This window comes from Zonotrichia albicollis, chromosome 39 (genome assembly GCF_047830755.1).
Source record: "Zonotrichia albicollis isolate bZonAlb1 chromosome 39, bZonAlb1.hap1, whole genome shotgun sequence".
Lineage (NCBI taxonomy): Eukaryota > Metazoa > Chordata > Aves > Passeriformes > Passerellidae > Zonotrichia > Zonotrichia albicollis.
Genome location: NC_133857.1, coordinates 559,522 through 586,060, shown reverse-complemented (window position 1 = coordinate 586,060; position 26,539 = coordinate 559,522). Strand labels below are relative to the sequence as shown.

The window sequence follows — 26,539 nt, the reverse complement described above, 5'->3', positions numbered from 1 at the left end:
GGATTTGGAGGGGATTTGGGTTGGGCATGGGGGGCACAATGCCCTGCCCAGCCCTGCCCCGCACCTGGCACAGGTGAGGGACACCCCAAAAACCCCGGGTGGGATTTAGGGTGATTTGGGGGGGATTTGGGGGGATTTCGAGTGGGATTCAAGGGGAATAGAGGGGATTTTAGGGGGATTTGTGGTGGATTTAGGGTGGGTTTGGGGTGGGCATGGGGGGCACAGTGCCCTGCCCAGCCCTGCCCTGCACCTGGCACAGGTGAGGGACACCCCAAAAACTCCGGGGGGCATTTAGGAGGGATTTTAGGGAATGGGGTGGATTTTAGGGGGATTTGGGATGGATTTGGGGTGGGGTTTGGAGTGGAATTTGGGGTGGATTTGGGGTGGATTTGGGGTGGATTTGGGGCGGATTTGGGGTGGATTTGGGGTGGGATTTGGGGTGGATTTGGGGTGGATTTGGGGTGGGATTTGAGGTCCATTTGGGGAGGATTTAGGGTGGGATTTGTGATGGATTTGGGGTTGGATTTGGTGGGGGGATTTAGGGGGCATTTGGGGTGGGATTTGGAGTCTGATTTAGAGGCTTTGGGGGAGGATTTGGGGTGGAATTTTGGTGGGATTTGGAGTGGGGTTTGGGGTGGATTTGGTGGGCGAAATTTTGGGTGGATTTGGGGTTGATTTGCAGTGGATTTGGGATGGATTTGGGGTTGATTTTGGGGGATTTGGGGTGGATTTGAGGGTGGGATTTGGGGGGGATTTGAGGTAGGATTTGGGGGGATTTCAGGGTGGGATTTGGGGTGGATTTGGGATGGATTTTGGATAGATTTGGCGTGGAATTTGAGGTGGATTTGGGTTGGAAATTGGGGTGGATTTGGGGTTGATTTTGGGGGAATTTGGGGTTGATTTTAGGTGTATTTGGTGTCAGATTTGTGGTTGATTTGTGGTGGGATTTGGGGCGCATTTGGGGTGAATTTGGGGTGGGATTTGGGGTAGGATTTGAGGTGGATTTGGGGTGCGTTTGAGGGGGTATTTGGGGTGGGATTTAAGGTGGATTTGGAACCCCAAAAATGATTTGGGCAGATATTAAAAATGTGGGGAAAAGTGGGGAGGACACAAACAGAATTTGGGAGGGGGGGGTGTCCTGTGCAGAATTTTGGGGTCCCTGACCCCCCCTGTGCCCCCCCCCCCCAGATGCTCACCTGGCCCTGTGTCCCCACGGGCCCGGGCGCCTCCCCGAGACCCCCCAGGCCCCCCCCACAGGTGAGTCCTGGACCCCCCCCCCCCAAGGGGAGACCCCCACCCTCTGTCACTTTGGGGGGGTCCCTGTGTCCCTTTAACCATGGGAGAGGGGGGGGTCACTTGAGGTGGTCCCTGGGGGGGGTCCCTGTACTTTTGGGGATCTTTATGATTTTGGGGGGGTCCCTGTTCCTTTAGGGGGTGTCTCTGTCACTTTGGGGGGGGTCTTTGTGATTTTGGGGGGTCTCTGAGGGGGTCCTGGGGGGTCTCTGTCACTTTGGGGGGGTCCCTGTGTCCCTTTAACCATGGGGGGGGTCCCTGGGGGAGGTCCCTGTGCTTTTGGGGGTCTTTGTGATTTTGGGGGGGGGCCTGGGGGGTCTCTGTCACTTTGGGGGGGTCTCCGTGTCCCTTTTACCCTGGGGGGGGTCACTTGGGGGGTCCCAGTGTTCCCCATAACCCCTGGGGGGTGTCCCTGTGATTTTGAGGGGGCTTTGTGATTTTGGGGGGGTCTCTGTGCCTTTCGAGGGTGTCCCTGTTCCTTTAGGGGGTGTCCCTGTGATTTGGGGGGGGTCTTTGTGATTTTGAGGGGGTCCCTATTCCTTTTGGGGTGTCCCTGTTCTTTTAGGGGGTGTCTCTGTCACCTTGAGGGTGTCCCTGTGATTTGGGGGGGTGTCCCTGTCCCTCTGGGGTGTGATTTCGGGGGGTGTCGCTGTGATTTTGGGGTGTCCCTGTCACATTTTGGGGTGTCCCTGTCACTGTGGGGGTATCTCTGTGATTTGGGGGTGTCCCTGTCACTTTTTGGGGTGTCCCTGTCACTTTGAGGGTGATTTCGGGGTGATTTTGGGGTGATTTTGGGGTCCCTGTGCCCCCCAGATGTGGATGAGTGCTCCCTGTTCGGGCCCGAGCTCTGCCGGGGGGGGCTCTGTGTCACTCTGGGGTGTGATTTTGGGATGTCCCTGTGATTTTGGGGTGATTTTGGGGTGATTTCGGGGTGATTTTGGGGTGATTTTGGGGTGATTTTGAGGTGATTTTGGGGTCCCTGTGCCCCCCAGATGTGGATGAGTGCTCCCTGTTCGGGCCCGAGCTCTGCCGGGGGGGGCTTTGTGTCAACGCCGCCCCCTCCTTCAGCTGCTTCTGCCCCAGCGGCTTCTACTTCGAGCAGGAGCACCTGCAGTGCGTGGGTGCGTGCCACACACCTGCCAGGACCTGCCGGGGCCTGTTTGTGTCTGTCTGTGTCTGTCTGTGTCTGTCTGTATCTGCCACACACCTGCCAGGACCTGTTTGTGTCTGTCTGTGTCTGTCTGTACCTGTCTGTGTCTGTCTGTACCTGCCAGGACCTTTCTGTGTCTGTCTGTACCTGTCTGTACCTGTCTGTGTCTGTCTGTACCTGTTTGTGCCTGTCTGTACCTGTCTGTGTCTGTCTGTGTCTGTCTGTACCTGTCTGTGTCTGTCTGTACCTGCCGGGACCTGGCTGTGTCTGTCTGTACCTGTCTGTACCTGTCTGTACCTGTCTGTGTCTGTCTGTACCTGCTAGGACCTGTCTGTGTCTGTCTGTACCTGTCTGTGTCTGTCTGTCTGTCTGTGTCTGTCTGTGTCTGTCTGTACCTGTCTGTGTCTGTCTGTACCTGCCGGGACCTGGCTGTGTCTGTCTGTACCTGTCTGTACCTGTCTGTACCTGTCTGTGTCTGTCTGTACCTGCCAGGACCTGGCTATGTCTGTCTGTACCTGTTTGTGTCTGTCTGTGTCTGCCTGTACCTGCCAGGACCTGGCTATGTCTGTCTGTACCTGTCTGTGTCTGTCTGTACCTACCAGGACCTGTTTGTGTCCATCTGTACCTGTCTATATCTGCCAGGACCTGCCGGGACCTGTTTGTGTCTGTCTGTGTCTGTCTGTACCTGTCAGGACCTGGCTGTGTCTGTCTGTGTCTCTTTGTACCTGCCAGGACCTCGCTCTGTCTGTACCTGCTGAGTACCCCCTAAACTCCCCTAATTCCCCCCCAAACCCCCCAAAATCCCCCCTAAACTCACCTTATACCCCCAAACCCCACAACTAAGACCCCAAATCCCCCCTCCCCCAAATTCCCAGTCTAAACTCCCCAAATCCCCCCCCAAAATCCCTCCTAAACTCACCTCATACCCCCCAAAATCCTCCTAAACCCCCCTAAATCCTCCCTGCCTCAAATCCCCCAAATCTCCCCCAAACCCCTGAAAACCCCCAAATTTCCCCCCCAGACAACAACGAGTGCGCGGCGGCCGAGGCCGAGCTGTGCCTGACCCCCCTCAACTCCCCAAATCCCCCCGCCCAAAAATCCCCCTTAAACCTCTCAAAATCCCCCCAAATTCCACCTAAACTCCCAAACTCCCCCAAATCCCCCCTAAACTCAATTTACACCCCCCAAACTCCCCCCATAACTCACCTTAAACCACCCCAAACCTCCCCAAACCCCTCTTAAACTGCCTCAACCCCCCCCAACTCCCCCCAAAATCCCCCCTAAACTCTCCCCTTAATTTATACCCCTCAAAATCCCCCCTAAATTCACCTTATACCCCCCCAAAATCCCCTCTAAACCCCCCCAAACACCCCAAATCCCTCAAACACCCCAAATCCCTCAAACACCCCAAAACCCCCAAATTTCCCCCCCCAGACAACGACGAGTGCGCGGCGGCCGAGGCCGAGCCGGGCCTGACCCCCCTAAACTCCCCAAATCCCCCCAAGAACCCCCCTAAAACTCCCCAAATCCCCCCTAAACACGCATAAATCCCCCCTAAATCTCCCCAAATCCCCCTAAATCTCCCCAAATCCCCCCAAATCTCCCACAAACCCCCAAAATCCCCCAAAATTTCCCAAATTTCGCCCCCAGACAACGACGAGTGCACAGCGGCCGAGGCCGAGCCGTGCCTGACCCCCCTAATTTCACCTTAAACCGCCCCAAAATCCCCCCTAAACACCCATAAATCCCCCCCAAATCTCCCCAAATCCCCCCCAAATCTCCCCAAATCCCCCCTAAATCTCCCCAAATCCCCCCAAATCTCCCCAAATCCCCCCTAAATCCCCCCAAAATTCCCCAAATTTTCCCCCCCCAGACAACAACGAGTGCGCGGCGGCCGAGGCCGAGCCGTGCCTGACCCCCCTCAACTCCCCAAATCACCCCAAGAACCCCCCTAAAACTCCCCAAATCCCCCCTAAACACCCATAAATCCCCCCCAAATCTCCCCAAATCTCCCCCAAACCCCCAAAATTCCCCAAATTTCGCCCCCAGACAACGACGAGTGCGCGGCGGCCGAGGCCGAGCCGGGCCTGACCCCCCTCAACTCCCCAAATCCCCCCAAAAACTCACTTTAAACCTCCCCAAATCCCCCCTAAACACCCACAAATCCCCCCCAAATCTCCCCAAATCCCCCCTAGATCTCCCCAAATCCCCCCAAATCTCCCCCAAACCCCCAAAATCCCCCCAAAATTCCCCAAATTTCCCCCCCCAGACAACGACGAGTGCGCGGCGGCCGAGGCCGAGCCGTGCCTGGGGGGGCTCTGTGTCAACACGGTGGGCTCGTACCTGTGCTCCTGCCCCCCCCCGCTCGTCCTGGACCCCTCCCAGCGCCGCTGCGTGGCCAACGACACCGACCCGGGTGGGTCTGGGGGCTCCCCGGGGCTCCCCGAGATCGGGGGGGGTCAGAGGAGCCCGGGTTGGGGGGGTTTGGGGGGGATTTGGGGGGGTTTAGAGCTGATTTTGGGGGGTTAGGAGGGGTTTAAGGGGTGTATAAATGGGGTAGGAGGGAATTTAGGGGGGCTCGGATGGGTTTTGGGGGCTCCTCGGGGCTCCCCGAGATCGGGGGGGGTCAGGGGAGCCCGGGTTGGGGGGGTTTGGGGGGAATTTGGGGGGATAGGAGGGGTTTGAGGGGGATATAATGGGGATTTAAGGGGGTTTTGGGGGGTTAGGATGGGTTTGGGGGGGATGTAATGGGGATTTCGGGGGGTTTTGGGAGGGTTAGGATGGGTTTGGGGGGTCCTCGGGGGGTCCCCGAGATCGGGGGGGGGTCAGGGGAGCCCGGGTTGGGGGGGGTTTGGGGGGGATTTTGGGGGGATAGGAGGGGTTTGAGGGGGATATAAAGTGGATTTAAGGGGGTTTTGGGGGGTTTTTGGGGTTTCCTGGTATCCCCATTAACGGCGATTTTTTGGGGTTTCCCATAACGAGGATCAATTTTTGGGGTTCGGGACCCCCCAGTTAAGCCCCCTCCCCACATTTTCGCACCCCAGAGGGGTCCCTGGCCATGAAGGGGCGGAGCTCACCTGAGTTTTGGGGTTACCTGGGGAGATTTTGGGGCTCCCATTAACGGCGATTTTTGGGTTTTCCCATAACGGGGATCAATTTTTGGGGTTCGGGATCCCCCAATTAAGCCCCCTCCCCAAATTTTCGCCCCCCCAGAGGGGTCGGTGGCCGTGTGCTGGCAGGAGGTGGGGCCGGACCTGAGTTTTGGGGTTTTTGGGGTTTCCTGGTATCCCCATTAACGGCGATTTTTGGGTTTTCCCATAACGGGGATCAATTTTTGGGGTTCGGGACCCCCCAATTAAGCCCCCTCCCCAATTTTCGCACCCCAGAGGGTTCGGTGACCGTGTGCTGACAGGAGGTGGGGCCGGACCTGAGTTTTGGGGTTTTGGGGGTTTCCTGGTATCCCCATTAATGGCGATTTTTGGGTTTTCCCATAACGGGGATCAATTTTTGGGGTTCGGGACCCCCCAATTAAGCCCCCTCCCCAATTTTCGCACCCCAGAGGGGTCCCTGGACGTGTGCTGACAGGAGATGGGGCCGGACCTGGGGTTTTGGGGTTACCTGGGGATATTTTGGGGCTCCCATTAACGGCGATTTTTTGGGGTTTCCCATAACGAGGATCAATTTTTGGGGTCCGGGACCCCCCAATTAAGCCCCCTCCCCACATTTCGCCCCCCCCCAGAGGGGTCGGTGGCCGTGTGCTGGCAGGAGGTGGGGCCGGACCTGGGGTTTTGGGTTTTTTGGGCTACCTGACATCCCCATTAACGGCGATTTTTTGGGTTTTCCCATAACGAGGATCAATTTTTGGGGTCCGGGACCCCCCAGTTAAGCCCCCTCCCCACATTTGGCCCCCCCAGAGGGGTCCCTGGCCGTGTGCTGGCAGGAGGTGGGGCCGGACCTGGTGTGCGGGCGGCCCCGGCGCGCCGCCCCCGTCACCTACACCGAGTGCTGCTGCCTGTACGGGCAGGCGTGGGGCATGGAGTGCGCGCTCTGCCCCGCCCCCCCACTCCGGTGAGACCCCTCCCCACATTCCGACCCGGGACCCCTCCCCAAATGCAGCCCCGGGACCCCCAAATGCAGCCCCAAAACCGGGGGGCGCAGGGAATGGGCTGCGGTGAATGTGGGACTGGGACCAGTTTGGGAACTGGGAGCACTGGGGGGATTTGGGACCCCCGGGATGGGAACAACCGGACCCCCGAGACCCCTCCCCACATTCAGACCCGGGACCCCTCCCCAAATCCAGCCCCGGGACCCCCAAATCCATCCCCAGAACCGGAGATGGGTTTGGGACCAGTTTGGGAACTGGGAGCACTGGGGGGATGGGAGGGGGCTCAAAGGATGGGGCATGGAGTGCGCGCTCTGCCCCGCCCCCCACTCCGGTGAGACCCCTCCCCACATTCCGACCCGGGACCCCTCCCCAAATTCAGCCCCGGGAACCCCAAATCCATCCCCAAAACCGGGGGGAGTGGGGGTGAACGTGGGACTGGGACCAGTTTGGGAACTGGGAGCACTGGGGGGATTTGGGACCCCCGGGGATGGGCACAGCCGGACCCCCGAGACCCCTCCCCACATTCAGACCCAAGACCCCTCCCCAAATTCAGCCCCAGGACCCCCAAATGCAGCCCTGAAACCTGGGAGGGACTGCGGTCAATGTGGGACTGGGACCAGTTTGGGAACTGGGAGCACTGGGGGAATTTGGGACCCCCGGGATGGGCACAACTGGACCCCCGAGACCCCTCCCCACATTCAGCCCCGGGACCCCCAAATCCATCCCCAAAACCGGGGGGAGTGGGGGTGAACGTGGGACTGGGACCAGTTTGGGAACTGGGAGCACTGGGGGGATTTGGGACCCCCGGGATGGGCACAACTGGACCCCCGAGACCCCTCCCCAAATTCATCCCCGGGACCCCCAAATTCATCCCCAGAACCGGAGATGGGTTTGGGACCAGTTTGGGTACTGGGAGCACTGGGGGGATTTGGGACCCCCGGGACGGGCACAGCCAGACCCCGTTCCCCACTGCGGGACCCCTCCCCAAATTCATCCCCGGGACCCCCAAATCCATCCCCAAAACCAGGGAGGGCTGGGGTGAATGTGGGACTGGGACCAGTTTGGGAACTGGGAGCACTGGGGAGGGGTCCTAAACAGGGAGGGGAGGGGTTGGGACCCCCCGAATGGGGGACACAGGATCCTCCCCCCCCATAATCAGACCCCCCCCCCGTCGAACCCCAAAAATCCCCCCAAAAACCCCAAAATCCCCCCCCAAAAAACCGCTAAAAATCCCCAAATTTCACTCCAAAATCCCCCAAAAAACCCCCCCAAAACCCCCCAAAACCCCCAAATCTCCCTCCATACCTCCCCCCAAAAAAACCCCAAATCCCTGAAAAGATCCCCCCCAAAATCCCCCAAAACCCCCAAAAATCCCCCCCTTCCTCCCCCCAAAACCCCCCCCAAATCCCCCCAAAAATCCCCAATAATAACCCCCCTAAAAACCTCCAAAAACCCCCCAAAAAAACCCAACCCCCCCCCCAAAAGAAACCCTAAAAAAACCCAAACCGCGCCCCCAGTTTTGGGACCCCTCCCCAAATTCCGGGGTCTCCCCAACCCCATTTTCTTTTCCTCCCCCCCCAAGACGATTTCGAGCTCCTCTGCAACGTCCTGAGACCCCCAATCCCCCAAAAAACCCCCCAAAAACCCTAAAAATCCCCAAAAATCCCCCCAAAAAATCCCCCAAAAAACCTCCATAAAACCCCCCAAACCCCCAAAAAATCCCCCCCAAAAAACCCTAAAAAATCCCCCCAAAAAACCAAAAAAAAACCCCAAAAAAACCCCCTAAAAACCCCTAAAAAAACCCTAAAAAAACCCCCAAAAACCCCCAAAAAAACTCACCCCCCCCCCCCCCCCCCAATTTCAGGACCCCTCCCCACATTTCGGGGTCCTCACAACTCCCCCCTTTTTTCCCCCCCCCAGACGATTTCGAGCTGCTCTGCAACGTCCTGAGACCCCCAAATCCCCCAAAAAACCCCCCAACCCCCCCCAAAAATCCCCCCAAAAAACCTCCAAAAAACCCCCCAAACATCCCCCCAAAAAAACCCTAAAAAATCCCCCCAAAAACCCTAAAAAAACCCTAAAAAAAACCTCAAAAACCCCCTAAAAAAACCCTAAAAAAACCCCAAAAAACCCAAAAAAAACCCTAAAAAATCCCAAAAAAAACCCCCAAAAAACTCAAAACCTCTCCCCCATTTCAGGACCCCTCCCCAAATTTCGGGGTCCTCACAACTCCCCCCTTTTTTTCCCTCCCCCCAGACGATTTCGAGCTCCTCTGCAACGTCCTGAGACCCCCGAACTTCGCCCCGCCCCTCTACGACCCCTCCCCCAATTTCGCCCCTCCCCCTCCCCAATTCGGGCCCCCCCTCCCCCCCCCTTACGGGGCTCCCCCCGCCCCCGAATATTTCGGGGGGTTCCGCCCCCCCCTTTACGACCCCTCCCCTTATTATGGGGGTGGGGGAGGGGGAGGGGGCGTGGCCTACGACCCCCTTTACGCCCCTCCCCCTCCCCTCCCCCCTCGCTATGAGGATTTTGGGGACCCCCCCCGGGGGAGGGGACCCCGCTTTGAGCCCCCCCGAAATGGGGGGGGGGGACCCCAATGGAACTTCCAGGCCCACGGGACCCCCGAGGAGGAGGAGGAGGAGGAGGAGGAAGGTGAGGGGGGAATTTGGGGGGATTTTTGGGGATTTTGGGGGGAATTTTTTGGTTTTTCTGGGAGAAGATTTTTTTTTTTTTTAATTTTTGGGATTTGGGGGGGGGGGTTTGGGTTTTCAGGTGAATTTTGGGGGGAGTTTGGGAGGATTTTGGGGGGATTTTTGGGGGGATTTTGGGGGTGGATTTTTGGGGTTTTTGGGGGAATTTTTGGGGGGATTTTGGGAGGGACTTTGGGGTTTTTGAGGGGATTTTGGGGCTCTTGGGCTTTTTGGGGGGGAGATTTGTGGTTCTGGGTGGATTTTGGCGGGGGTTGGGTTTTTCTGGGGGGGAATTGGGGTTTTTTTTTGGGATTTTGGGCTTTTGGGGGGTTTTAGGGGATTTTTGGGGTTTTTTGGGGGAATTTTGAGGGGGTTTTGGGTTTTGGGGGGTTTTATGGGAAGTTTGGGGGATTTGGGGTTTTTGAGGGTTTTTTTGGGCTGTTTTGGGGGAATTTTGTGGTTCTGAGTAGATTTTTGGGGGATATTGGAGGATTTGGGGGAGTTTGGGGGATTTTTGGGGGGGATTTTGGGGGAGTTTTGTGGTTCTGGGTGAATTTTTGGGGGATTTATTTGGGATTTTTTTCCCCAGTTTTTGGTGTGGAAATTTGCGATTTTTTTGGGGATGGGATTTTGGGATTTTTTGGGGTGGGTTTGGGGCTTTTTTTTTATTTTTCTGGGGAGGGTCTGAAGCCCCCTCCCCACTTTTAGGAGCCCCTGAAAGAGGGGGAGGAGAGTGAATTTATTTTTATTTTGATCGGGTTTATTTGGGGTTTTCATCCAATTTTTGGGGTGGAAATTTGGGATTTTTTTGAGGTGGGTTTGGGATTTTTTTTTGAGGGGGGGATCTGAAGCCCCCTCCCCAATTTAGGGGCACAGAAGGAATTCCTGGAAAAAGGGGAGGAAAATTAATTTTTCTCGGGATTTATTTGGGGTTTTTTTTCCCCAGTTTTTGAGGTGGAATTTTGGAGATTTTTTTGGGGTGGGTTTGGGGTTTTTTGGGGTGAGTCTGAAGCCCCCTCCCCACTTTTAGGAGCCCCTGAAAGAAGGGGAGGAGAGTGAATTTATTTTTATTTTGATAGGGTTTTTTTGGCGTGGAAATTTGACATTTTTTTGAGGTGGGTTTGGGATTTTTTTTTTGGGGGGGGTGGGTCTGAAGCCCCCTCCCCAATTTAGGGGCACAGAAGGAATTCCTGAAAAAAAGGGAGGAAAATTAATTTTTCTTGGGATTTATTTGGGGTTTTTTTCCCCCAGTTTTTGAGGTGGAATTTTGGAGATTTTTTTGGGGGTGGGTTTGGGGTTTTTTTGGGGTGAGTCTGAAGCCCCCTCCCCACTTTAGGAGAGGAGGAGTGCGGGGTCCTGAGCGGCTGCACCCACGGGCGCTGCGTCCGCGTGGGCGACGCCTTCACCTGCGCCTGCGACCCCGGCTTCCACCTGGACCCCGCCCGCCTCGACTGCCTCGGTGAGACCCCCCCCAAATCCCCACAGACCCCTCCCCAAAATCCCCGAGATCCCCCGAAATCCCTGGGAGAAAACCCCAATCTTGAGAGGCCAAAAATCCCTGAAAAAAACCCCAAATATTGGAAAAAAATCCAAATTTTTAGAGCTCAAAATCCCTGAAAACAAAACCAAAACGCCCTGAGACCCCTCCCCAAAATCCCTGAGATCCCTGGGAGAAAACCCCAATTCTGAGAGGCCAAAAATCCCTGAAAAAAACCCCCAAATATTGGAAAAAAAAACAAATTTTGAGAGCCCCAAACCCATAAAAAAAATCCTGAGACCTCTCCCCAAAATCCTCCAAAAACCCCAAATCCTGAGAGCCCCAAAATCCCCAAAGAAAACCCCAAATCTTGAGCCCCCTGACCTGGGTTCCACCTGGACCCCGCCCGCCTCGACTGCCTCGGTGAGACCCCCCCCAAATCCCCACAGACCCCTCCCCAAAATCCCCGAGATCCCCCGAAATCCCTGGGAAAAAAACCGAATCCTGAGAGGCCAAAAATCCCTGAAAAAAATCCCAAATATTGGAAAAAAATCCGAATTTTTAGTGCTCAAAATCCCTGAAAACCCCCTGAGACCCCTCCCCAAAATCCCTGAGATCCCTGGGAAAAAACCCAAATCTTGAGATGCCCCAAAATCCCTGAAAAAAAACCCCCAAATATTGGAAAAAAACCCAAATTTTGAGAGCTCCAAACCCCTAAAAAAAAATCGTGAGACCCCTCCCCAAAATCCCTGAGATCCCTGGGAGAAAACACGAATCTTGAGATGCCCCAAAATCCCTGAAAAATAAACTCAAAATCCTTGAAAAAGAACCCCAAATATTGGAAAAAAAATCCAAATTTTTAGAGTTCAAAATCCCTGAAAACCCCCTGAGACCCCTCCCCAAAATCCCTGAAATCCCTGGGAAAAAACCCCAATCTTGACAGGCCAAAAATCCCTGAAAAAAACCCCAAATATTGGAAAAAAACCCAAATTTTGAGAGCTCCAAACCCCTAAAAAAAATCCTGAGACCCCTCCCCAAAATCCCTGAGATCCCTGGGAGAAAACACAAATCTGGAGATGCCCCAAAATCCCTGAAAAAAAACCTCAAAATCCTTGAAAAAGAACCCCAAATATTGGAAAAGAATCGAAATTTTGAGAGCTCAAAATCCCTGAAAACAAAACCAAAACGCCCTGAGACCCCTCCCCAAAATCCCTGAAATCCCTGGGAAAAAACCCAAATCTTGAGATGCCCCAAAATCCCTGAAAAAAAACTCAAAATCCTTGAAAAAGAACACTAAATATTGGGAAAGAATCGAAATTTTGAGAGCTCAAAATCCCTGAAAACAAAACCAAAATGCCCTGAGACCCCTCCCTAAAATCCCTGAGATCCCTGGGAGAAAACATGAATCTTGAGGGCCCCAAAATCCCTGAAAAAACCCTCAATGCCCTTGAAAAAGAACCCCAAATATTGGAAAAAAAAATCCAAATTTTTAGAGCTCAAAATCTCTGAGAACCCCCTGAGACCCCTCCCCAAAATCCCTGAGATCCCTGGGAAAAAACCCCAATCTTGAAAGCCCCAAAATATCTGAAAAAAACCCAAATTTTGAGAGCTCCAAACCCCTTAAAAAAAATCCTGAGACCCCTCCCCAAAATCCTCCAAAAACCCCAAATCCTGAAAGCCCCAAAATCCCCAAAGAAAACCCCAAATCTTGAGCCCCCTGCCCTGGGTTCCACCTGGACCCCGCCCGCCTCGACTGCCTCGGTGAGACCCCCCCCAAATCCCCACAGACCCCTCCCCAAAAACCCGTGAGATCCCCCGAAATCCCTGGGAGAAAACCCCAATCTTGAGAGGCCAAAAATCCCTGAAAAAAACCCCAAATATTGGAAAAAAACCCAGATTTTTAGAGCTCAAAATCCCTGAAAACAAAAGCAAAACGCCCTGAGACCCCTACCCAAAATCCCTGACATCCCTGGGAGAAAACCCGAATCCTGAGAGTCCCAAAATCCCTGAAAAAAAACCCCAAATATTGGAAAAAAATCCAAATATTTAGAGCTCAAAATCCCTGAAAACAAAACCAAAATGCCCTGAGACCCCTCCCCAAAATCCCTGAGATCCCTGGGAGAAAACCCGAATCTTGAGATGCCCCAAAATCCCTGAAAAAACCCTCAAAATCCTTGAAAAAGAACCCCAAATATTGGAAAAAAATCCAAATTTTTAGAGTTCAAAATCCCTGAAAACAAAACCAAAACCCCCTGAGACCCCTCCCCAAAATCCCTGAGATCCCCCGAAATCCCTGGGAAAAAAACCCAATCCTGAGAGGCCAAAAATCCCTGAAAAAAAACCCCAAATATTGGAAAAAAATCCAGATTTTTACAGCTCAAAATCCCTGAAAACAAAACCAAAACGCCCTGAGACCCCTCCCCAAAATCCCTGAAATCCCTGGGAGAAAACCCGAATCTTGAAAGCCCCAAAATCCCTGAAAAAAATCCCCAAATATTGGAAAAAAACCCAAATTTTGAGAGCTCCAAACCCCTAAAAAAAATCCTGAGACCCCTCCCCAAAATCCCTGAAATCCCTGGGAAAAAACCCCAATCTTGAGAGGCCAAAAAATCCCTGAAAAAAACCCCCAAATATTGGAAAAAAATCCAAATTTTTAGAGCTCAAAATCCCTGAAAACAAAACTAAAACCCCCTGAGACCCCTCCCCAAAATCCCTGAAATCCCTGGGAAAAAAACCGAATCCTGAGAGGCCAAAAATCCCTGAAAAAAACCCCCAAATATTGGAAAAAAACCCAAATTTTGAGAGCTCCAAACCCCTCAAAAAAATCCTGAGACCCCTCCCCAAAATCCCCGAGATCCCCCGAAATCCCTGGGAGAAAATCCCAATCTTGAGAGGCCAAAAATTCCTTTAAAAACCCTCAAAATCCTTGAAAAAGAACCCCAAATATTGGAAAAAAAATCCAAATTTTTAGAGTTCAAAATCCCTGAAAACAAAACCAAAACGCCCTGAAACCCCTCCCCAAAATCCCTTTTAGCCCAAATTTTCCCCTTTTAACCCCAAATTTCTCCCCCCCAGACGTGGACGAGTGTTTGGGGGTGCCCCCAGCCCCCATTCCCAATTTCCCCCCAAATTTTCCCCTTTTAACCCCAAATCTCCCCCCCAAACCCCAAATTTTCCCCTTTTAACCCCAAATCTCCTCCTAAAACCCCCAAATTTTCCCCTTTTCACCCCAAATTTCTCCCCCCCAGACGTGGACGAGTGTTTGGGGGTGCCCCCCCCAGACCCAATTCATCCCCCACCTCCAATTCCCCCCAAATTTCTCCCTTTTAAACCAAATTTCCCCCAAATTTTCCCCTAAAAACCCCAAATTTTCCCCTTTAAACCCCAAATTTTCCCCCTTAACCCCAGATTTTCCCCTTTAACCCCCAAATTTTCCCCTTTTAACCCCAAATTTCTCCCCCCAGACGTGGACGAGTGTTTGGGGGTGCCCCCCCAGACCCAATTCCCAATTTCCCCCCAAATTTTCCCCTTTTAACCCCAAATTTTCCCTTTAACCCCCAAATTTTCCCCTTTTAACCCCAAATTTTCCCCTAAACCCCCAAATTTTCCCCTTTTAACCCCAAATTTCTCCCCCCAGACGTGGACGAGTACTTGGGGTGCCCCCCCAGACCCAATTCCCAATTTCCCCCCAAATTTTCCTCTTTAACCCCAGATTTTCCCTTTTAAACCCCAAATTTTCCCCTAAAAACCCCAATTTTTCTCCTTTTAACCCCAAATTTTCCCCTTTTAACTCCAAATTTCGCCCCCCCAGAAGTGGACGAGTGTTTGGGGGTGCCCCCAGCCCCCATTCCCAATTTCCCCCCAAATTTTCCCCTTTTAACCCCAAATTTCTCCCCCCAGAAGTGGACGAGTGTTTGGGGGTGCCCCCCCCAGACCCAATTCCCAATTTCCCCCCAAAATTCCTCCTAAAAACCCCAAATTTTCCCCTTTAAACCCCAAATTTTCCCCTTTTAACCCCAAATTTCTCCCCCCCAGACGTGGATGAGTGTTTGGGGGTGCCCCCAGCCCCGATTCCCAATTTCCCCCCAAATTTTCCCCTTTTAACCCCAAATTTCTCCCCCCCAGACGTGGACAAGTGTTTGGGGGTGCCCCCCCCCAGACCCTATTCCCAATTTCCCCCCAAAATTCCTCCTAAAAACCCCAAATCTCCTCCTAAAATCCCCAAATTTTCCCCTTTTCACCCCAAATTTCTGCCCCCAGACGTGGACGAGTGTTTGGGGGTGCCCCCCCCAGACCCAATTCCCAATTTCCCCCCAAAATTCCTCCTAAAAACCCCAAATCTCCTCCTAAAAACCCCAAATTTTCCCCTTTTCACCCCAAATTTCTCCCCCAGACGTGGACGAGTGTTTGGGGGTGCCCCCCCCAGACCCAATTCGTCCCCCACCTCCAATTCCCCCCAAATTTCTCCCTTTTAAACCAAATTTTCCCCAAATTTTCCCCTAAAATCCCCAAATTTTCCCCTTTTAACCCCAAATTTCTCCCCCCCAGACGTGGACGAGTGTTTGGGGGTGCCCCCCCCCAGACCCAATTCCCAATTTCCCCCCAAAATTCCTCCTTTTAACCCCAAATTTTCCCCTTTTCACCCCAAATCTCCTCCTAAAAACCCCAAATTTTCCCCTTTTCACCCCAAATTTCTCCCCCCCCAGACGTGGACGAGTGTTTGGGGGTGCCCCCCCCAGACCCAATTCCCAATTTCCCCCCAAAAATCCTCCTAAAAACCCCAAATTTTCCCCTTTTAACCCCAAATTTTCCCCTTTTCACCCCAAATTTTCCCTTAAAAACCCCAAATTTTCCCCTTTTCACCCCAAATTTCTCCCGCCCAGACGTGGACGAGTGTTTGGGGGTGCCCCCCCCGTGCCGCCCCGGGCGCTGCCTCAACACCCCCGGCTCCTTCCGCTGCCTTTGCCCCCCCGGGACCCCCCCGGGCCTCCTGGACCCCCCCCGCTGCCGCCCCCACGCCTGAAGCCCCCTCCCCATATTTATTGTGTGCGTTTGGTTTTGTATAGAAAAATATCAGAATAAATATAAAGGAAATTTTTTTTTTGGGGGGGTGGGGGATTTATTTCCAACCCCCCCCAACTCACTCAGCCTCATGGCTGTGACCCCTTGCCCCCCCTCCCCAAATAAAAATGAGAGGGGGGGTTTGGGGGCCCCTCCCCATATTTTTACTGAATAAAGGTTTTATATAAAAAAGGAGGTTTTGGGTGGGTTTTGTTTTAAAACTCCCCATTTTTTTGGGGGGGTGGATGCAGGTAAGACCCCCCCCTCTAAAGGAAGTGGGACCCCCCCCCCCAAAATTAGAACCCACTCAAAACTGGGACCCCCCTCCCCAGAATTGGAACCCCCTCATGGAATTGGGACTTTCCCAAAATTTGGATCCCAAAATTGAGACCCCCCCCCAAAATTGGGACCTTCCTGACAGTGGGACCCCCCCCCCAAAATTGAGACCCTCCCCCAAAAGTGGAACCTTCCCAGCATTGGGACCCCCTCCCCAAAATTTGAACCCTCTCATGGAACTGGGACAATTCCACAATTTGGACCTTAAAATTGGGACCTTCCTGACACTGAACCCCCCCCTCCCCCCAAAAAATGGGACCCCTCCAGAACTGGGACCCCCCCACCACCAAAAAAATGGAACCTCCCCCATGGAATTGGGACCTTCCCAAAATTTGGATGCCAAAATTGAGAACCACCCCCAAAATTGGGACCTTCCTGACAGTGGGACCCCCCCCCAAAACTAGAACCCCCTCAAAACTGGGACCTCCCCCCAAAATTGAAAACCTCCCCATAGAATTGGGACCCTCCCAAAATTTCAACCCCAAAATTGGGACCTTCCTGACTGTGGGACCCCCCAAAAACTGGGATCCCCCCAGAACTGGGAGTCCTCCCCAAAACTGGGACCTTTCCAGCATTGGGACCCCCCCCCCAAAAATTGGAACCCCCCCAACCCATGGAACGAAGCCGTTGACCCCCAACCCCTTTTGGGGACCCTTTATTGTGGGGTGTCCCCCCCCCCAGTGCCCCCCAGTGCCCCCCCACCGGTGCTACCCGCTGTCCCGCCCCCCCTGGGCTGGTTTGGCCCCGCCCCTCGTCCCCTCCAGCAATCCGGCCCCTTCCTCGCCGTCAGCGTCGTCGCCCGGTGCCGGCGCCGCGCCGGGGACGCCGTGGAGCTCGGCCACGTGGCGCAAGGTCTGGGCCAGCAGCAGCGCGCCCGTGACCCCCAGCAGCAGGTACGCTGTGGGGCACGGAGGTGAGTGGCGGTGGGGGCACGATGGGACCCAGTGGAACCCAACGGGACACAATGGGACCCAACAGAACGCAAAGGAACTCATCAGAACCCAATGGAACCCAAAGGAACCCAACAGGACCTGACAGAATCCAATGGAACCCAACGGAACCCAAAGGAACCCAACAGAATGCAAAGGAACTCATCAGAACCCAATGGAACCCAAAGGAACCCAATGGGACCTGACAAAACTCAATGGAAGCCAATGGAAGCCAACGGGACCGGACAGAACCCAAGGGAACCCAAAGGAACTCAACAGAACCCAAAGGAACCCAAAGGGACCTGACAGAAGCCAATGGAACCCAAGGGAACTCAATGGGACTCAATGGAACCCAAAGGAACACAATGGGACCTGACAGAAGCCAATGGAACCCAATGGAACCCAATGGAACCCAGTGGGACATGACAGAAGCCAAAGGAACACAATGGAACCCAATGGAACTCAAAGGAACCCAATGGAACCCAAAGGAACCCAACGGGACCCAATGGAACACAATGGAACCCAACGGAACTCAAAGGAACCCAATGGAACCCAATGAGACACGACAGGACTTGACGGGACCCAATGGAACCCAACGGGACCTGACGGAACCCAAGGGAACCCATAGGAACCCAACGGGACCCAATGGAAACCAAAGGAGCTCAACAAGACCCAATGGAAGCCAACAGAACCCAATGCAACCTAAAGGAACCCAACGGGGCCCAACAGAACCAAACAGAACCCAAAGCAATGCAAAGGAACCCAACAAGACATGAGAAGACTTGACAGGACCCAATGGAACCCATCGGGATCTGACGGAACCCAAAGGAACCCAATGGGACATGATGGGACCCAATGGAACCCAACAGAACATTACAGAACCCAACAGAACCCGATGAAACCCAACAGAACCCAAAGGAACCCAACAGGATGTGACAGGACCGGATGGGACCTGATGGAACCCAACAGGACCCAATGGAACCCAATGAGCCTTCAAAACCCCAATCTATCCACACCCCAAAAACCCAACCCCACCCAACCCATCCCAAACCCGACCCAACCCCTCCAAAACCCAACAAAACCCAACCCAACCCCTCCAAAACACAACCCAACCTTCCCAAACCCCACCAAAACCCCAAAAACCCAACCCCTCCAAAACCCAACAAAACCCCAAGAACCCAACCCAACCTTCCCAAACCCAATAAAACCCAACCCAACCCCTCCAAAACACAACCCAACCTTCCCAAAACCCCAAAAACCCAACCCAACCCCTCCAAAACGCAACAAAACTCAACCCAACCTTTCCAAACGCCATCAAAACCCCAAGAACCCAACCCATCCCATCCCAAACCCAACAAAAACAAACCCAACCTTCTCAAACTCACCAAAAACCCCAAAAACTCAACCCAACCCCTCAACCCTTCCAACCTATCCCATCCCAAACTCAACAAAACCCAAGCCAACCCTTCCCAAACCCCAAGAACCCAACCCATCCCAAACTCACCAAAACCCCAAAAACCCAACCCAACCTTCTCAAACCCCATCAAAACCCCAAGAACCCAACCCAACCCCTCCAAAACACAACCCAACCTTCCCAAAACCCCAAAAACCCAACCCAACCCCTCCTAAACCTAACAAAACCCACCCCAGCCCTTCCAAAACCCAACAAAATCCAACCCAACCCTTCCAAAACCCAACAAAATCCAACCCAACCCTTCCAAAACCCATCCCAACCTTCTCAAACTCACCCAAACCCAACCCCTCAACCCTTCCACCCCACCACCCACCCAACCCCACAACTCACCGGCCACCGCCACCTGGTAGAGCTGCCTCAAGGGCTGCCGCGCCTGCCGGGCCGGCACCAGGTCACCGAAGCCCACGGTGCAGAGCGAGATGACGCAGAAGTAGACGGCGTCCAGGTAGCTCCAGGTGGCCTCCAGCAGGTAGAAGGCGGTGGCCGGGAGGAGCACCAGGAGCGCCAGGGTGACCACCAGGAGGCCCAGCAGGTGGGCGCGGGCGGCGCCGCGGCGGCTGCAGCCCCACCTGGCCTGCAGGTGGGCGCGGGGCCGCCGGGCCAGGGGTCCGGCCAGGTGACGGGCGGTGGTGGCCAGCAGGAACATGGTGGCCGGCACGCCCACGGCGGCGTAGGCGGCGCAGAAGGCTTTGCCGGCCGGGGAGAGCGGCGTCACCGAGCCGTAGCCTTGGGGGGACAGCAGGAGGGTCAAGGGGGGACAACTGAGTCACATTGGGGGTTTTGGGGGGTCTTGGGGTATTGGGGTAGGTTGGGGGTCTTTGGGTGGATTGGGGGTCTTGGGAGTTTTGGCATGGGTGGGGCGTCTTGGAGGTCTTGAGGGTCTTGGACGTCCTGGGAGTCTTGGGGGTCTTCAGAGTCCTGGGGGTCTTGGAGTGGGTGGGGCATCTTGGGGTTTTGGGGGTCTTGAGGGTCTTGGGGTGGTTGGGGGGTTTTGGGGGCTTTGGGAGTCTTGGAGGTCTTCAGAGTCTTGGGGGCATTGGGGGTTCTTGGGGTGGACTGGGGGTCTTGGGAGTTTTGGGGGTCTTGGAGGTCTTGGGGGTTTTCAGGGTCTTGGGGTTTTGGGGGTCTTGGAGGTCTTGGGGGTTTTGAGGGTCTTGGGGGTCTTGGAGTGGATTGGGGTGGATGGGGGTCTTGGGGGTTTTGGGGGTCTTGGAGGTCTTGAGAGTCTTGGGGGTCTTGAGGGTCCTGGGGTGGACTGGGGGTCTTGGGGGTTTCTGGGGGTCTTGCAGTGGATTGGGGTCTTCAGGGGTCATGGGGGTCTTGGAGGTCTTGAGGGTTCTGGGGTGGATTGGGGGTCTTGGGGGTTTTGGGAGTCTTGGGGGTCTTGGGGGTCTTGGGGGTCTTGGAGATCCTGGGGGTCCTTGGGATTATGGAGGTCCTGGGGGTCTTGGGAGTCCTGGAGACTTTGGGGTCTTGAGAGTCATGGGGGTCTTGGGGGGTCCTAGGAGGTCTTGAGGGGTCTTGGGGCTCCTGGAGAGCTGGGGGGTCTTGAGGTGCTGGGGGGTCTTGGGTTTATGGGGGTCTTGGGTTGGCTGAAGGGGTCTTGGGGGTCCTGGGGGTCCCAAACCTTGGGGGAGATTCTGGGGATCTCGGGGAGTTCCTGGGGGGGTCCTGGGGGCTCTCCTGGGGGTCTGGGGGGTTCCCGGGGGTCGCGGGGGTCTCACCCACGGTGGTCAGCAGGGTGACGATGAACAGGAGGGCGCTGGGCAGGTCCCACTCGCCGCCGTCGGGGGTCCCGGGGGTCCCGGGGGTCGCGGGGGTCCCCTCGAGCGCCCACAGCCCCACGACCCCCAAAAAAACCAAACCCGCGTAGGCGACCCCCAAAAGCAGCGCCCCCCGCCCCATGGCCCCCCCCCCCACCCACCCACACCGCGACCCCAAAACAACCCCGGGACCCCCAAAAAGACCCTCGGGATCCCCTCAAAGACCCCCGGGACCCCCCAAAACAACACCCGGACCCCCTCAAGGACCCCCGGGATCCCCTCAAAGACCCCCGGGACCCCCCAAAACAACACCCGGACCCCCTCAAGGACCCCCGGGACCCCCTCAAGGACCCCCGGGACACCCTTAAAGATCCCTGGGATCCCTTCAAAGACCCCCAGGACTCCCTCAAAGACGGCCGGGATCCCCAAAAGACCCCCGGGATCCCCTCAAGGATCCCTCAGAGACCCCCGGGACCCCCGCCCGCCCCTCACCGGTGCCAGCCCCGCTCCGATCCCCGCCCGCCGCCGCCTCTGCTCATCCCAGTCCCCTCCCAGTCCCCTCCCAGTCCCTCCCAGTTCATCCCAGTCCATCCCAGTGGCGGTGGCTGCTGCGTGGGGGCGGGGCCGGGGTCTTTTCCCCCTCCCCCCAAATGCAAACTGAGGACTGGGGGGAACTGGGAAGGACTGGGATGGAAATGGGGGAACTGGGACGGACTGGGAGGGGCTGGGATGAGCAGTAAGGGGCACCACTGGGACAGCTGATACTGGGGTAACTGGGAAGGTTTGTACTGGGATAACTGGGGTGCTCCATACTGGGTTAACTGGTCAGTACTGGATTAACTGGTCTGTACTGGGTAAACTGGTCCGTACTGGGTTAACTGAGTGAACTGGCCCATACTGGGTGCACTGGTCTGTACTGGGTTAACTGGTCTGTACTGGGTAAACTGGTCCGTACTGAGTTAACTGAGTGAACTGGCCCATACTGGGTGCACTGGTCTGTACTGGGTTAACTGGTCTGTACTGGATTAACTGGCCGGTACTGGGTGAACTGAGAGAACTGGTCTATACTGGGTTAACTGGTCAGTATGGGGTACACTGGTCTGTACTGGGTTAACTGGTCTGTACTGGATTAACTGGTCCGTGCTGGGTGAACTGAGAGAACTGGTGAACTGGCCCATACTGGGTTAACTGGTCTATATTGGGAGAACAGAGTGAACTGGTCTATACTGGGTTAACTGGTCAGTATGGGGTGACCTGGCCCATACTGGGTTAACTGGCCCATACTGGGTTAACCGGTCAGTATGGGGTGACCTGGTCCATACTGGGTTAACTGGTCCATACTGGGTTAACTGGGTTAACTGGCCCATACTGGGTTAACTGGTCCATACTGGGTGCACTGGTGCCCCCCTCCCCCCGGGGTCACGGGGCCGTCACGAGGTTCCCACGGGAGCGTCCCGAGGCCGGAGCTGCCCCAGGGCCGGAACAGCCGGACATGGACGGACACCGGACATGGATGGACAGACATGGACACCGGACATGGGGGAGGGGGTGGGGACACCATGGGGACACCATGGGGACACCATGGGGACATTACGGGGACTGGGATAAGCAGTAAGGGGTGCCACTGGGACAGCTGATACTGGGGTAAATGGGAGGGTTTATACTGGGGTAACTGGGATGGTTTGTACTGGGATAACTTGGGTCATCCATACTGAGTTAACTCCGTTAACTGGGTTAACTGGTGTTAACTGGTCTGTACTGGGTTAACTGGTCCATACTGGGTTAATTTTCCTGCCCTTTTCCCCTCAGGTTTCCCGCCTTCCCCCCCCCTCCCTCACATTTCTCCCCTTTTCACCCTCCTGTTTCCCTTTCTTTTCTCCTCATATTTCCCCCATTTCCCCCTCACATTTCCCTCTCTCATTTCCTCCTATTTCCCCCTCACATTTCCCCCCATTTTCCCCTCACGCTTTCCCCCTTTTCCCCTCACATTTCCCTCTCTTCTCCCCTCACATTTCCCCCTCTTTTCATCCTCACATTCCCCTTATTTTCCCGCCACACTTGCCCCCTTTTTTCCCCTCACATTTCCCTCTTTTCCCCTCACATTCTCTCACTCTTCCCTTCACATTTCCCCACCTTTTCCCCTCACATTTCCTTCTCTTTTTCCCTCACATTTTGCCCCCATTTTCCCCTCATGTTGTCCCCTCTTTTTCCCCTCACATTTTCTTCCCTTTTCACCCTCATATTTCCCGCAGTTTCCCCTCACATTTCCCCCTCACATTTCTATTTTTGCCCTCACATTTCCCCCTACATTTCCCGCCCTTTCCCCCCACCTTTCCCTCTCTTTTTCCCTCACGTTTTCCCCTCCTTCTCCCTTCACAATTCCCGCCCTTTCCCCCTCCTCCCCTCACGTTTTGCCGCCATTTTTCCCCCTCATGTTTCCCCACCCCTTTCCCCCTCACATTTCCCTCCCTTTTCCCCTACATTTCTCTCTCCTCTCCCCTCACATTTCCCTCTTTTCCCCTTACATTTTCCGTCTTTTTTTGCCCTCACATTCTCTTTTCCAATCAATTTCCCCCTTTCTTGCCTCACATTTCGCCCCCTTTCCCCCCTCACATTTCCCTCTCTTTCTCCTTCACATTTCCCTCCCTTTTCCCCCATTTTCCCCTCACATTTCCCCTCTTTTTCCACTCACATTTCCCCCCTTTTTCCCCTAACATTTTCCCCCATTTTCCCCTCACATTTCCCGCCCTTTTCCCCCTCACGTTTTCCCCCTTTTCCCCTCACATTTCCCTCTCTTTTCCCCTCACATTTCCCTCTCTTTTCCCCTCACATTTCCCTCTCTTTTTACCTTCACATTTCCATCGATTTTCCCCTCACATTTCCCCCCCTTTTCCCTTCACTTTTCCTTCCATTTTCCCTCAGCTCCCTGGGATTTTGGTGGTCCCCAATTGGATTTGGGGGTCCCAGGGTGTCAATAACGAGCCATGGGGGCGGCAACACTTGGCAGCGTTTATTTGGGGAGGGGGGGAAGGCACTTGAAAAGGGTCTGGGGTCTTTGTGGGGCATTTTGGGGGGGGGAAGGTCACAGATGAGCCAGTGACACTCAGCAGCATTTATTGGGGAGGGGGCGTCAAAGGCACTTGAAGGGGATTTGGGGAAGGGGATTTTGGGGAAGGAGAATTTGGGGAAGGGGCTTTGAGAAGGAAATTTTGGGGAGGGGGAATTTGGGGAGGGGGATTTTTTGGGGTCATCATCCCAGCTGATCCTCATATTGCTTTCTGAAGCAATCCCCAGCCGGGAAGAAATCCCAGCAGCGCTCCTGGTACATCTTCCACACGTAAGATTCCTGGGGAAGGAATTTGGGGAGGGGGATGTCGGGGCATGGAGGATTCCCCCTACAGCAACCTCACCCGCCCTGGGAATTTCAGAGACACCCCCAAATCCCTTAAAGATGCCCCAATCCCATAGAAATCCCCCCAAATCCCCTAGAGAAGCCCCCATATCCCATAGAGACCCCCCCAAATCCCCTAAAAATCCCTCCAAACCCCACAGAGACCCCCCAAATCCCCTAGAGAAGCCCCCATATCCCATAGAGACCCCCCCAAATCCCCCAGAGACCCCCCAAATCCCCCAGAGACCCCCCCAAATCCCCTAGAGACTCCTCCTATAGAGCCCCCTCATGGGACTCCCTCTCCCTCACAAACCACCCTGGGACCCCCCAGATCCCCCAACGACCCCCGAGACCACCCTGGGACCCCCCCAGACCCCCTCAAGCCCCTCCAGACCACCCTGGGACCCCTCCCAAGCACCCCAAAGTCCCCCCAGACCATCCTGGGACCCTCCCAGACTACCCTGGGACCCCCCCAAAACTACCCCCTAAGCCCCCTCCCCATCACCACATTATCCCCACCTGCCCCGTGTGCTCCGTCTCGTCCTTGTTGATCAAATACATCAGGAAGAACCTGGGGTGGGGGTGGGATTGGGGGTGTCAGAGCTCAGCAGGGACCCCCAGACCCCCACAGGACCCCCCTGGGACCCCCCAGAGCCCCCCCAGACCCAAATCTCACATGTAGTTGGCCAGGTTGTGCTCCTCCAGCGTGTGCGTCTCGAAGCCGTGCGGGGTCGTGTCGAAATAATCGCTCCCGATGCCACAGATGAAACATTTCGTCTGGGGAGGGGTCCCGGGGGGGTCACACAGGGGTCTTTGCATCCTTCAATCCCATTTTGGGAGGGGGCTTCGGCCTCCTGTGTGCCCCAGACTCACCTCCATGTCCTCCTTCACCTGCTCCTGCTGGTCCCGCAGCTCCCCGAAGGCGTCGATGATCAGACCTGGGGGGCACAAAATGGGGGGGGGTCAGAGGGGTGGGACCACCCAGATCCTCCCCAGGACCCCCAGATCCATCCCAGGACCCCCAGATCCACCCTAGATCCACCCCAAGGCCTTTCCAGGACCCCCAGATCCACCCCCAGGACCCCCAGATCCACCCCAGGACCCCCAGATCCATCCCAGGACCCCCAGATCCTCCCCAGGACCCCCAGATCCACCCCCAGGACCTCCAGATCCATCCCAGGACCTCCAGATCCTCCCCAGGATCCCCAGATCCACCCCAGGACCCCCCAGATCCCTGTAGGACCCCCAGATCCACCCCAGGACCCCCAGATCCTTGTAGGACCCCCAGATTCACCCCCCAAGACCTTTCCAGGACCCTCAGGCCCTTTCAGGACCCCCAGATTCACCCCCAAGGCCTTTTCAGGACCCCCCGATTTCTCCCCAGGCCCTTCCAGGACTTCCAGGCCCTTCCAGGACCCTCAGATCCTCCCCCAGGACCTCCAGACAACCCCCCAGGCCCTTCCAGGACCCCCAGACCCCCCCAAAGCCCCCTCCCCACCATGGATGAAGGCCAGGAGGATGACGACGACCCCCCGAAACCCCCCCAAATCTCCCTCCCCACAAGGTGCCCATCCTGGATGATGGCGAGGAGGATGACGATGACCTCCAGACCCCCAAAACCCCCTCCCCACCATGGATGAAGGCCCGGAGGATGATGATGACCCCCAAATCCCCCTCCCCATTCCCTCCCAGCCCCCTCCCCAGCACGAGGTGCCCACCCTGGATGATGGCGAGGGGGATGACGATGACCTCCAGACCCCCAAAACCCCCTCCCCCACCATGGATGAAGGCCTGGAGGATGATGATGACCCCCAAATCCCCCTCCCCATTTTCTCCCAGCCCCCTCCCCATGAGGTGCCCATCCTGGATGAAGGCCAGGAGGATGATGATGACCCCCAAATCCCCCTCCCCATTTTCTCCCAGCCCCCTCCCCAACACGAGGTGCCCACCCTGGATGATGGCAAGGAGGATGACGATGACGAAGAAGAAGAAGGTGATGTCGAACACCACCCGGTAGAGCTCGTAGTCATCCCCGGCGGGGTCCTCGATCTCGTCCCCGATGCCGCCCCCCGGCCCGGACCCCCACGTACATGTGGAACAGGTAACACTGGGGAGTGGGACAGAGAGGGGTCAGGGACCCCCAAAATCCAGCTGGGGACCCCCAAAACCCCACCTGGGGACCCCCAGATCCCCCCCACGTACATGTGGAACAGGTAACACTGGGGAGCGGGACAGAGAGGGGTCAGGGACCCCCAAAATCCAGCTGGGGACCCCCAAAAATCCACCTGGGAACCCCCAAACCCCCCTCAGGAGCCTTCCTCACCGTCATCATGTCGTCGCACTTCATGTCGGGCTCATCCTCATCCTCGCTCTTGTTGTAGAACTTGCGGAAGAAGTTGAAGGCGACCACGGTGTACAGGTAAACCACGACGGCCAGGAGCCCCACCGTCATCACCAGCTGGCACAGAATGGGCACAGAACGGGCACAAAATGGGCACAGGGTGGGCACAGGGACCACCACGGTGTACAGGTAAACCACGACGGCCAGGAGCCCCACCGTCATCACCAGCTGGCACAGAATGGGCACAAAATGGGCACAAAATGGGCACAGGGACCACCAGGGCCAGGAGCCCCACCGTCATCACCAGCTGGCACAGAACGGGCACAGAACGGGCACAAAATGGGCACAGGGTGGGCACAGGGACCACCATGGTGTACAGGTAAACCACGACGGCCAGCAGCCCCACCGTCATCACCAGCTGGCACAAAACGGGCACAAAATGGGCACAGGAACCACCAGGGCCAGCAGCCCCACTGTCATCACCAGCTGGCACAGAACGGGCACAGAATGGGCACAGAATGGGCAAAAA

General features: G+C 55.6%; 3 protein-coding genes across 3 annotated transcripts in view; 1 reads left to right on the top strand and 2 right to left on the bottom strand.

Annotated features, from left to right (window-relative positions):
• The window catches only part of LTBP4 (latent transforming growth factor beta binding protein 4), a gene marked incomplete at its 5' end in the record, with an annotated part of 61,948 nt that extends 46,000 nt beyond the window's left edge, over nucleotides 1-15,948 (top strand). The window contains 7 exon segments of the mRNA XM_074531821.1: nucleotides 1,189-1,257; nucleotides 2,286-2,414; nucleotides 4,713-4,859; nucleotides 6,358-6,879; nucleotides 8,805-9,200; nucleotides 10,575-10,697; nucleotides 15,599-15,948. Of these exon segments, the coding sequence (XP_074387922.1) occupies nucleotides 1,189-1,257; nucleotides 2,286-2,414; nucleotides 4,713-4,859; nucleotides 6,358-6,879; nucleotides 8,805-9,200; nucleotides 10,575-10,697; nucleotides 15,599-15,738 (1,526 nt within the window).
• An 871-nt stretch (nucleotides 15,949-16,819) lies between these two features.
• LOC141726766 (potassium channel subfamily K member 6-like) lies at nucleotides 16,820-20,420 on the bottom strand. The gene is made up of 3 exons (XM_074531820.1): nucleotides 20,240-20,420; nucleotides 18,846-19,241; nucleotides 16,820-17,010 (listed from the first exon to the last, which is right to left on the bottom strand). The coding sequence occupies exons 1-3, from the start codon at nucleotides 20,418-20,420 to the stop codon at nucleotides 16,820-16,822; spliced, it is 768 nt and encodes a 255-aa protein (XP_074387921.1).
• Nucleotides 20,421-23,267: 2,847 nt separating this feature from the next.
• LOC106630639 (ryanodine receptor 1) overlaps nucleotides 23,268-26,539 on the bottom strand; it is a 143,921-nt gene continuing 140,649 nt past the window's right edge. Inside the window, 7 exon segments of the mRNA XM_074531811.1 lie at nucleotides 23,268-23,624; nucleotides 24,189-24,240; nucleotides 24,346-24,446; nucleotides 24,543-24,607; nucleotides 25,619-25,739; nucleotides 25,741-25,776; nucleotides 25,993-26,127. Of these exon segments, the coding sequence (XP_074387912.1) occupies nucleotides 23,529-23,624; nucleotides 24,189-24,240; nucleotides 24,346-24,446; nucleotides 24,543-24,607; nucleotides 25,619-25,739; nucleotides 25,741-25,776; nucleotides 25,993-26,127 (606 nt within the window). The 3' untranslated portion in view covers nucleotides 23,268-23,528.